This window comes from Nilaparvata lugens, chromosome 11 (assembly GCF_014356525.2).
Source record: "Nilaparvata lugens isolate BPH chromosome 11, ASM1435652v1, whole genome shotgun sequence".
NCBI lineage: Eukaryota > Metazoa > Arthropoda > Insecta > Hemiptera > Delphacidae > Nilaparvata > Nilaparvata lugens.
In genome coordinates this window covers 39,310,104-39,322,603 of record NC_052514.1, presented here as the reverse complement: position 1 = coordinate 39,322,603, position 12,500 = coordinate 39,310,104, and the positions used below count along the sequence as shown (strand labels likewise).

Below are 12,500 nucleotides of genomic sequence, written 5' to 3'. Positions count from 1 at the left end.
GCTCATCATCATCCGTCTCACACATTGAGGGTTAAGTGTAAGAGAGGGCCGACTGCGCCCTAACTTCGCCCTCCTAGGTCAAAAATAAAGGCATTCATTCTATTCTATTCATTACACACGCACAAGCCTAATAGCTTATGTAGGCATCATCATCAGAATTATTATTTCAATCGTTAAGAAGATATGTTTTCCTATAATTAAATAATACATTTCTATAATTGAAATTGAATATTATATTTTGTTAATTAATTATATGCATGCATTGTTGAAAAACGATCTGGCAACATTGCAGAGTTAGAAAGAGATAGCGCTAGTTGCTTTATTGAATGATAGGCAAGGATAGTAACACCAATGTTAATTGAATACTGCCATTATAACGTGGACATCACTATAGCTGAACATCTATCAGAAATTTATCAAACTGACTTTGTTTTGGAATAGAGAAAAGGAAGGGAGTTTTGAACAAAGATAGGAAGAGAGTAGATGAGTGGAAGAGAGAATGAAAATGAGCCAAAAAGTGTATAATAGAGAAAAAATGAAAACTATATATTGGAAAAAAACAAAAAAAAAAACATGAAGATTATTGAAATTAAAAGTAGGCTACACAAAAGAGCGAGATACTTAAAATGAGAGGAAAGAACTCTCTTACATTATTCTCTCCATGAGAGTAGAGAAAACGGACCAATCACGAACTAGACTCAGATTCCAACCACGCCCACAAAAAGGAATAATATGAAGCCCCGCCTTCTTTCTCCTGATTGGTCGACAATGTATTTCTGAATTCTACCAATAGACGACAGTGGTTACTGGGTATTGAACAAATTCTCGTTCTACTTCTCATAGACTTGGTTGCACAAAATTCATTTAAATTTTAACAGTAGTTAACTCCACGAGAACCAATCAGGGACTCATAGTGTTACTGTTGCAACAGGGGCTTGTAATGTCACTGTTGAAAATAAAATAATTGAAGCCCGGTTGAACAAAAGCCAGTTACATTTCAATTATGATAAAATGCAACGAAAACCAATCGGAGGAGGCTTTTTTGAAAAGAGAAGACTACTCTGATTCTTGTGGAATTAATCACACTTAAAATTTAACCGGCTTTTGTACAACCGGCACATAGAGTAAGTTAATGAGTTTAACTCTGGTTGAATCAGTGTGCAACTATCGATCGTTTACCGTTGATCTTTCAAATAATATGCATTCAAACAGGGAAAATCATGCATTGTGAAATCCTCAACAAGATTCTATGTGTTTTTCAGAGTCTCAGAAGATTCAATGAATAGTCTTTTGTTTAGAAGAATAACCTGCAGGAATAGCCTGCCCTTCATCAATTTATTCTATCCATGATTACCTCTCATACACACCAGTTCTTCTTCTTCTTCTTCTTCTTCTTCTTCTTCTTCTTCTTCTTCTTCTTCTTCTTCTTCTTCTTCTTCTTCTTCTTCTTCTTCTTCTTCTTCTTCTCTTCTTCTTCTTCTTCTTCTTCAACTTCTTCTTCTTCTTCTTCTTCTTCTTCTTCTTCTTCTTCTCTTCTCTTCTTCTTCTTCTCCTGTCTTCTTCTTCTTCTTCCTTCTTCTTCTTCTTCTTCTTCTTCTTCTTCTTCTTCTTCTCTTCTTCTCTTCTTCTCTTCTTCTTCTTCTTTCTTCTTCTTCTTCTTCTTCTTCTTCTTCTTCTTCTTCTTCTTCTTCTTCTTCTTCTTCTCTTCTTCTTCTTCTTCTTCTTCTTCTTCTTCTTCTTCTCTTCTTCTTCTTCTCTTCTTCTTCTTCAACTTCTTCTTCTTCTTCTTCTTCTTCTTCTTCTTCTTCTTCTTCTTCTTCTTCTTCTTCTTCTTCTTCTTCTTCTTCTTCTTCTTCTTCTCCTGTCTTCTTCTTCTTCTTTCTTCTTCTTCTTCTTCTTCTTCTTCTTCTTCTTCTTCTTCTTCTTCTTCTTCTTCTTCTTCTTCTTCTTCTTCTTCTTCTTCTTCCTCTTCCTCTTCCTCTTCCACTTCTTCTTCTTCTATTCTCCTACAATTCTATGAACTTTTTTATGATCACCACAATCTCTAGTCTTGAAAGTTTCATTGAGAGATTCTTTATAGCGCTCATTAGAAGAGAAGCTGGATAATAAATGATGACGAAAATAATAAATAATATAAGAGATCGTTCACACGTATATACCAGTTCACTACTACCAATTCTAATCTATTAATAGCCTAATAATGGATTAGTGAGTGCTTAAGTGCATGTCTTTATCTCAGGTAAGAGAAAATCGTATTGTTCCCAGGTTAATCACTTCATTCTATTGGAACCAGATATCAAAAAATAATATAAACTGACTGTAAATAATATAAACTCCACTCCTGTGATATGGGTCTCTCTTTTCACTAATACTATAGTCAGGTCCACGTTATAATGGCAGTATTTGATTACCAATGGTATTGCTATCCTTGTCTATCATTCAACAAAGCGCATAGCGCTATCTCTTTCTCGTTTTGCTCCGTTCCTGGATCGTTTTTTAACAATGTAGAAATATAATTAATTAACAAAATATACAGGGTGTCCCAGATAAGGTGTAAACCTCGGTATAAAACATGCCAAAGTCGATTATTGTCTAGTAGTGAGCTAGACACCTGTATTTGGTCTCATTCGAAAGATAATCAAAAAATCTGGTGTGGTACACTCACACAACTTTCCTTGCTCATATTCGAAACTACGATCAGACTTTTGTATAATATGTGTATATATAATTGTTTTCAGAGTACTTTTTCCTTTGTGTAAATTGTGAAATTCAATGATTTTTTTAGTCGTCATTTTTTTAAAGTCGTCAAAACAGCTGTTCTACAGATGAAATATCTCGACTATGTGTTCTTTTTATGAACTGCTCTACCTACCTACCTCATGCACGAGAAGGAGGTTACAAAGTCCATTTCTCAAGGATGGGGTGGACCCCCATTAGTTTCCCAGAAAGGAGACTCATGCCAGTTAATAGAGCTGATAAATAACTATACAGAGTATGAATTTGAAAAAAATCGGTCAAGTTATTTTGAAAAAATCGTGAAAAACATGGTTTTTTTAGTAATTATCCGCCATTTTTCTCAAGAATATTACGGAGCTCCTGCAATTTTCCAAGGAAAAAACTCATGTCATTTGATAGGACTTATGAATAGCTACCCATGGCTTGAATTTGAAGAAAATCGTTAGAGCCGTTTTCGAGAAAACCGTGAAAAACCTGGTTTTTGGTCATTATCCGCCATTTTTCTCAAGAATATTACGGAGCTCATGGAATTTTCCCAGAAATGAGACTCATGCCAGTTGATAGTGCTTATGAATATCTATCCATGGTATGAATTTGAAGTAAATCGTTAGAGCAGTTTTCGAGAAAACGGTGAAAGACATGGATTTTTAGTCATTATCCGCCATTTTTCTCAAGAATATTACGGAGCTCCTGAAATTTTCTCAGAAATGAAACTTATGCCAGTTGATAGGGCTTAAAAATAGCTATCCATGGTATAAATTTGAAGAAAATCGTTGGAGCCGTTTTCCAGAAAACCGTGAAAAACATGGTTTTTAGTCATTTTCCGCCATTTTTCTCAAGAATATTACGGAGCTCCTGAAATTTCCCAGAAATGAGACTTATGCTAGTTGATAGGGCTTATAAATAGCTATCCATGATATAAATTTGAAGAAAATCGTTAGAGCCATTTTCGAGAAAAACGTGAAAAACATGGTTTTTTTAGTAATTATCCGCCATTTTTCCGCCATCTTGAATTGAATTTTATTGAATTTCTTATTGTCGGGTCCTCATGGTATAGGGACCTTAAGTTTAAAATTTCAAGTCGATCGGTTAATTAGGAATGGAGTTATCGTGTTCACAGACATACACACACACACACATACACACACACACACATACACACACACACACATACACACATACACACACACAGACCAATACCCAAAAATCATGTTTTTGGACTCAGGGGACCTTGAAACGTATAGAAAACTTGAAATTGGGGTACCTTAATTTTTTTTGGAAAGCAATACTTTCCTTACCTATGGTAGTAGGGCAAGGAAAGTAAAAAGGGAGTTTTAGTGCTATAAAAATTATTTCGTTCCCTGGAAAAAAACGAGAAAAATGTGTCTGAAGTTTTTAAAAAAACTTCAAAAATCACTCTTTTTCAACTTTGACCGCTAAAAAATACTACTCAATAATCGACTTTGGCATGTTTTATACCTCAAATCAATGTGAAATTTTGTCCTTTTCAACGATGTCCTTAAAATTCACTGAAGACCAATGCTTCTTGAGATATTGACGATTTAATGACTGGAAGTACGCCTACTTGAAAAAGAATGAATACAAAAGATAGTTTACATCTGTTATAAAGATAGCCATAACAAAATAGAAAATAGGCATTTAAGCAGATGAGAGTGTAGACGATTATAAGAAGCTATTGATATTATAAGAATATGCTGAAGATTATTATAGAGATGACATTTTTTCACGCTATTATTTCAAAATATTCTAAACTCAACTAACCTATAACTCTATTCATAAATAGAAAACAGAGCAGACGACGCAAACACAAGCGGTGCCCCCTACTTGCATATTTAGCGCTTCCGTGAGCTATAAAAACAAAGTAAGGCTACAAAAGCGAATCAGCTGATGAAAAATCTTAAAAATACGTGAGCATTTGCTCCAGAGTTCAGGAGCATAAGGTAGGAGTATAAGGTAAAGCTTGTTCATAAAAAAATGAGCAAATGCTATTGTTTCTACCTTTTGCTCATGAGCAAAACCTTATGCTCCATGCTCTTGCTCATGAGCATTTGCTCTGGTTTTATTCAATATTTCTACTGGAATAATTTCATGATGGCACTTAAAATAATCATATTCATATGATTTGTCATATTGTATTAACAAATGGATAGATAAAAACCACTTTTTTGGACTAAGGGGACCTTGAAACGTATAGAAATTTAGAAATTGTTGTACCTTAATTTTTTTCGAAAAGCAATACTTTCCTTACCTATGGTTATAGGGCAAGGAAAGTGAAAAATAGATAGATAAATAAAAATTGATGACTACTTAATCCTGTTTAGATACCCACCCCGGTCGATTAAGATTAATGGATTGAGATAAGCCTCCGTAGCTTTATGGAGTGGGATTATCCATTACGAAATCCGTGTCTATGAAAAATTGTGGGAAAATTCCTTGTGACCTGGAGCATTAATTCGAATAATATTGGATGCTATTAAATTCAAATATTCGATACAGACACTGATTGTTCAATTTGATTGACAATAACACAATTCAACTTAGGCTGCGTAGAATCGGAAAAGACTTGAGATATTCCCATCAATAATATCATGACTAATTGTTATAATCTGATAGCTGATATGAAGGCAGTGGAGTAAGATAGACGAACATCGTGGCCGATTCTCTGCCTTTACCTTCCATCGAGGATAGCTGATACTAGCATATCTGATGTAGACTAATATTAACTTTTAATTCTTGTACAAGTATGTACAAGAATGTCAAGAAAATATAGGCCCACTCTCCATTCATTAAATGATAAATTTCCATGAATGAGATCAAATATTTCGCTAGAAAATGATAGCGCTATCAGCTTTGTCGAATGATAGACAAGGATAGCAACACCAACGTTAATCAAATACTAGATACTGGATTATTTTCCTAGAAAACAATCATGACTATAATGATGTCAACGTTGTAATGGCAGTGGCGGGAGAACGGAGAACATAGTTGCCGATTCTCTGCCTTGTTTTTACCTTAGAGGATAGCTGATACTTGTATATCTGATGTAGGCTAATATTAACTGTTCATTCTTGTACAAGTATGCACAAGAATGTCAAGAAAATGAAGGCCTATTCTTCATTGATTAAATGATAAATTTCCATGAATGAGATTAAATATTTCGTTAATTAGTTGCCGGTATTTGCCTACATTGTTAAAAACGATCTGGCAATGTGGTTGAGCTATAAAATGATAGCGCTGTCACCTTGTCGAATGATAGACAAGGATAGCAACACCAACGTTAATCAAATACTAATCAATCAAATCAGTGTTAATTTTCCAAAATAACAATAAATCAAAAATCATATAATATACAGTAAATCCAGAACAACCATTATTGACCGAAGGTAGTGAGGTCTATGTTTCAACTCGATTTGCTTTTTTCTGTCTGTTTTTAATGCGATTACGGCCAAACGCGTTGATAGAATTCTATGAGATTTGGCAGGAATATTCCTTTTTCAACTGCGCGTCGATGTATGGACAAGGTTTTTTGAAATTTTGCATTTTAAGGATAATATGAAAAGAAAAGAAACTGCTCCATCCTCTGATATCACTATATCATTAAAAAATAGATAAACAAATAAAAGTTATGACTACTTAATCCTGTTTAGATGAAATTTATCATCTACTTTAAAGATAGGACCAATCAGACTATAGAATCATTCATAATCAATCAGCTGACAAGTGACAAGATTCAACTGTGAATAATTGTGATTCAACTGAATCAACTAGAACAGGTGACATCAAATACTTGTGGATGAGAAAACTGCGTGAGGTCCACTGTTCATAGAACTACTAGTAACCTGGACCTCAATATAGTTGGTAGCCATATGTCTATCAAATCTATATATATATAAAAGCGAAATGGCACTCACTCACTGACTGACTGACTGACTCACTCACTCACTCACTCACTCACAGAACTAAAAATCTACCGGACCAAAAACGTTCAAACTTGGTACGTTCAGTTGGCCCTTTAGAGGCGCACTAAGAAATCTTTTGGCAATATTTTAACTCTAAGGTTTGTTTTTAAGGGTTTAAAGTTCGTCTTTTAGCATGTATATTCTTCTTCTCCCAATCTCTTAATTATAATTGAAATTTCCATATCATATGTTACTATAGAACTACAATCTAGATAGAGTACCTCTTCGAAACAGTTGTTAACTGGCAACTAAATTAATAATTTTGTCAGGTTGGCATTAAGTTGAGTTGACTTTGTTAGGTTGGCACCAAGTTGAAGATTTGAATGCATTTATCGCGGAAAAATTGATTGGGCACTGCTACTTCAATCCTGGGAATATTATATTACTAGCCGTCAGGCTCGCTTCGCTCGCCATATCCGTTTAGTCTGGACCCCCGACTGGATTGTCCTAACATATGATAAAAATGCTTAGATGAAAAATGCAGGCGAGCGAAGCGAGCCTGCTGATCTCATTCTTGGACGATCCAGTCGGGGGTCCAGGGGGCGGAGCCCCCTGGCTAGACGGATATGGCGAGCGAAGCGAGCCTGACGGCTAGTCAAGAATATATTTGTATCGAATGTCTATCAAATCAAGGTATTTCAATAATCATAGGTATTATCAATAAATTATTTGTCGATGAGATTCAAAGTCGACAGAGAATTTTATTATTGTTCTTTATAACCTAATAGTTGACAGTTTAAACACCTTAAACATATCAGATCGACAATATAATTCAAGGTGAGAAGAAATAAATATTTTCTTCTTTCAACCTATTATTTTTAGAAAAAATAATTAATAAATATCGAGTGACCTGGTTGGCTACAGGTCGCACCTGATCAATTATTCCAGGTTATACATTGATAGAGACAATCATGATCCTCAATCTATCACTGATAAAACCATGACAAAACATGTGAAAGTTTTCGTTGTCAAACAAGTTGATCTTCTTCAGATTTATAACTTTACTGCGCTTTATCTGTTGCCATTAACTGAATCCGAAGAAGACTTCTTTCAAAATTTTGCAATAACTTGTTTCACTTTCAACTCCCTACAACCCACAAATTGGCGACACTAAATTGATTCAAGTTTTGTATCACATACATTCGAATGTAGGTTGGAGTTTGCAATACATTTTGCAAATATCTCACCTCGCTATTGTTACCACAGTCCTGTTTTTAGCCGCTTGTCTTCACAGTCCTGTTTTTAGCCGCTTGTCAACTTCCATTCATAAAAGTCAACGAATTAGGAAATACTCACATTATAACACGGATATTTGAATACAGTATCCGTGATTATATCTGTAGAGTTTGAAAATGTTTGGCAAGTGCTAATCTGAATGTCAGCAACTTGATCTTGTTCACTGATTGACAAACAAAGTGGTAGAAAGCGTAGAATCCACTTGAATTTACAGCATTCTTTGTATGTAACATCATTAACGTTCTTCGTTCAACGAATGCTTCAACATTTGAACTGAATTGCACTATAGTACTAAATGAAACCGAGAATGAGAGAAGCTATGAACAATGTTTATCTATTTATTTATTTTTGAATATAACTACACTAGTAGTTCTGTGAACAGTAGACCTCACGCAGAATTCTCATCCACAAGAAGTACCAGATGTCAACTGTTTTAAATGTTAACGAACTCAGTTCACGTTTGAATTTGTATTTCATATTATATAACTCATCCAGTTCCGTGATGATCTTTCTATCTAATGAAAATTATTTTTTTAGAATCAAAAATATTATAATTTTTCTAGCATTATTTAGTTCATTTGTTTTATTTTTATTCACCTATTAAATTAGTTTCTTCGAATGTGAGAATATTGATACTGATGGGCACGCATAATAATACCATGACTGCAAAACAAAATATTGAAACCAAACCTTGAAGCTGCGATTAGACCAAATTTATTAAAAAAATGTTAATAACTCAATCCTTTTAGATTATATTAGATTGAACATAACTTATCATACACATGATGAACATTCTGTGTTTGTCAACTCCCGTTCAATCTAATAGAATCTATAAGGATTAAGTTATAACCATTTTGTTAATAACTTTGGTGTGAACCCAGCTTAAAGATGCATACCTCTTCAAGGTCTTTGATTGAAACTATAGACCTTTTACAAATACAGTAATAGACTGGCTTCTCCACACATCTGTGTAATCACTTGTCAACTGATTTATGATGAATAATTCTGTAGTCTGAATTTTACTCTAATATTGGCGTATGAAGGAGGCTCCGAAGGAGGCTCCTTTATCCTCTTATATTATCCTTGAAATGCAAAATTTCCAAAAACCTTGTATATACGTCGACGCGCAATTTAAAAAGGAACATACCTGTCAAATTTCATGAAAATCCATTACCGCGTTTCGCCGTAAATGCGCAACATATAAACATTTAAACATTTAAACATTCAAACATTTAAACATTTAAACATTTAAACATTTAAAAATTTAAACATTTAAACATTTAAACATTTAAACATTTAAACATTTAAACATTTAAACATTTAAACATTTAAACATTTGAACATTTAAACATTTAAACATTTACACATTTAAACATTTAAACATTTAAACATTTACACATTTAAACATTTAAACATTTAAACATTTAAACATTTAAACATTTAAACATGTAAACATTTAAACATTTAAACATTTAAACATTTAAACATTTAAACATTTAAACATTTAAACATTTAAACATTTAAACATCTAAACATTTAAAATTTAAACATTTAAACATTAAAACATTTAAACATTTAAACATTTAAACATTTAACATTTAAACATTAAACATTTAAACATTTAAACATTTAAACATTCAAACATTTAAACATTTAAACATTTAAACATTTAAACATTTAAACATTTAAACATTTAAACATTTAAACATTTAAACATTTAAACATTTAAACATTTAACATTTAAACATTTAAACATTTAAACATTTAAACATTTAAACATTTAAACATTTAAACATTTAAACATTTAAACATTTAAACATTTAAACATTTAAATATTTAACATTTAAACATTTAAACATTTAAACATTTAAACATTTAAACATTTAAACATTTAAACATTTAAACATTTAAACATTTAAACATTTAAACATTTAAACATTTAAAATTCAAACATTTAAACATTTAAACATTTAAACATTTAAACATTTAAACATTTAAACATTAAACATTTAAACATTTAAACATTTAACATTTAAACATTTAACATTTAAACATTTAAACATTTAAACATTTAAACATTTAAACATTAAACATTTAAACATTTAAACATTTAAACATTTAAACATTTAAACATTTAAACATTTAACATTTAAACATTTAAACATTAAACATTTAAACATTTAAACATTTAACATTAAACATTTAAACATTAAACATTTAAACATTTAAACATTTAAACATTTAAACATCAAGAGAAATGCCAAACCGTCGACTTGAATCTTAGACCTCACTTCGTTCGGTCAACAAGTACAGATCATATAAATGTGATTGTGATTGAACAACAGATCGTTGTCATTTTAGCTTAATGGTTTTGCGTTTTAACCCCACTTCATTCACTATTTATCGTTTATCTTCAAACTGTTTAGTTTTGTTTCTGTCCAAATCAGGAGTTTGTAGCACAGGAATTGAGTATTCCCGTGCTGATACAAGAGAATGACTACATCACAAGGAATCGTGGATAGCCTAGTATCATGAGCTATGCGATATAATAATTATATTCATGCTTTATCTTCAGTTTGTGTGAGATTTGAGGCAGATGAACAAAACCAGATACATCAATTATTTTGAGAATTGCATCAAGTCATCATGATATTTATTACTCAGAGAGTGGATCAGATGCTGGCTTTATGAGGCCTTCAGAGGCCGGGTCGAAATCCTGGCCCAGGCAACATATTTATCTCAGGCCACTCCCGTGTTTCGGATAAACACGTTAAGTTGTCGGTCCCGGCTACTTAAAAAGCAGTCGTTAGGTCAAGTCAGGGGCCCTGAAATTGATCAGTTGCGACCTGAAAACTCTGACACCAGACCTGAGCCAGCCAGATCAATCGATATTATTATCATTATACTCAGGGAGCTCTACTTAGATTGGATAAGTTGAATCGAACAAATTATGTATTAATCACACAAATTAGTATCCTAAAGACAAACCTGTCTCTGTAAGTAAATAGCTTGCACAGAGAATATTAACTGCTTTTCAAAATTGATTAATGTGTTATTTAGATTAAAAGTGTTACTCATTTTTAAACTATTCATGTTTTTTTTCAATTCTGCTTTGTTTCAATTGCAGTTAACATTTTGGGGCACATTGTGCAGTGCCCAGTTTAGACCGACCCGATTTCGTCTGACAGCTGAAAGAGGGGGGCCCCCTCAAGGGGCTCAGTTCGTGCCTATCCCCACCATCACCGGATTTCCCACGGGGCCACGCCCCTTCAAACGGCCTCAACCAATCACAGGTGAGGATGAGTTATTCTTCTCAATGTCAGTCAACTATTTAGGTAACAACGTTCTGTTATGTTGGTTTGAATAATTTTTCAAATCGTTAGTTCATTGGAAGATTAATGATAGGCAAAATCTTGATCTCACCATTATGTTGAAAAAAAACTTGACTGAACGTTTTGAAACGAGTTTTCTTCTCTTTGCTTTATAGTTATCCTATGTTTCATAAACGTTCTTCTGATACTGATTGTTACTCCTCTTAGTCCGTATGCACTATCTCAGTTTAAACAGAGATGCATAAGCTGTTAGTTAAAACTCAAACACAGTTTAGACATAGTTTGAACTAATCATGTGATTTTGACTGATAGTTTTTTAGTTATTGAAGTTCTTCAAGAATAATGCATCGATATAATCTTAAAAAGTAAGGTTGATAAGAAAATATTCTACTGGACATTATTGTAGCAAATTTCATGTAGAATCGATGGACTTCGGTGTCACACCTCTTGTGGGACACTCTGTACATGTTACATATGACTTTCTGCTCTCTGGTAATATTGAGTCAGTTAATTTTTGGACTAAAAATTGGACAAAAATCATGAAGTGTAAACATGACCTTTTTTTGGACAATTTCTACCCAAATTTTGAAAAGGAACAGTTTTGGGCTTTAAGCCTGTTGTTCCTCCCCCAATCATTCATAGTTGAGAATTATATTGTATCTATCAATGAATAACCTCATTGAAGATTTTCAAATGTAATAGATATTATCTGATGTGATTAACAAATTTATCTAGTCAAATGATGAAACTTTCCTTGAAGAATACGATTTTCTCTGGTCCAATGATGAAACTTATTTGATGAACTTGAAGATTTTGTGTGGTCCAATGAGGAAACGTGTTTGATGAAATTAACTATTTACTCTCATCCAATGACGGAATTTTTTCAATGGAATTAATGATTTCCTCTGGTCCATTGATGGAACTTATTTGATGAACTTGAAGATTTTGTGTGTGGTGCAATGAGGAAACGTATTTGATAAAATAAACTTTTTACTCTCATCCAATGATGGAACTTTTTTGATGAAATTAACGATTTTCTCTGATCCAATGACGAAACTTATCAGATGAACTTAACAATTTTGTGTGGTCCAATGAGGAAACTTATTTGATGAAATGAACTATTCACTCTCATCCAATGACAAAGCTTATCTGATGAAATTAACCATTTTTCCTCTTCCAATGACAAAACGTTTTTGATAAAATTGACGATTTTGTG

The 12,500-nt window shown here is 32.8% G+C and overlaps 1 protein-coding gene across 1 annotated transcript in view; it reads left to right on the top strand.

Annotated features, from left to right (window-relative positions):
• The window catches only part of LOC111053136 (endocuticle structural glycoprotein SgAbd-1-like), a 21,408-nt gene that overhangs the window by 2,260 nt on the left and 6,648 nt on the right, over nucleotides 1-12,500 (top strand). Inside the window, exon 2 of the mRNA XM_039438419.1 lies at nucleotides 11,080-11,245. Coding sequence (XP_039294353.1) covers nucleotides 11,080-11,245 — 166 coding nt within the window. The remainder of the gene's footprint in view (nucleotides 1-11,079; nucleotides 11,246-12,500) is intronic.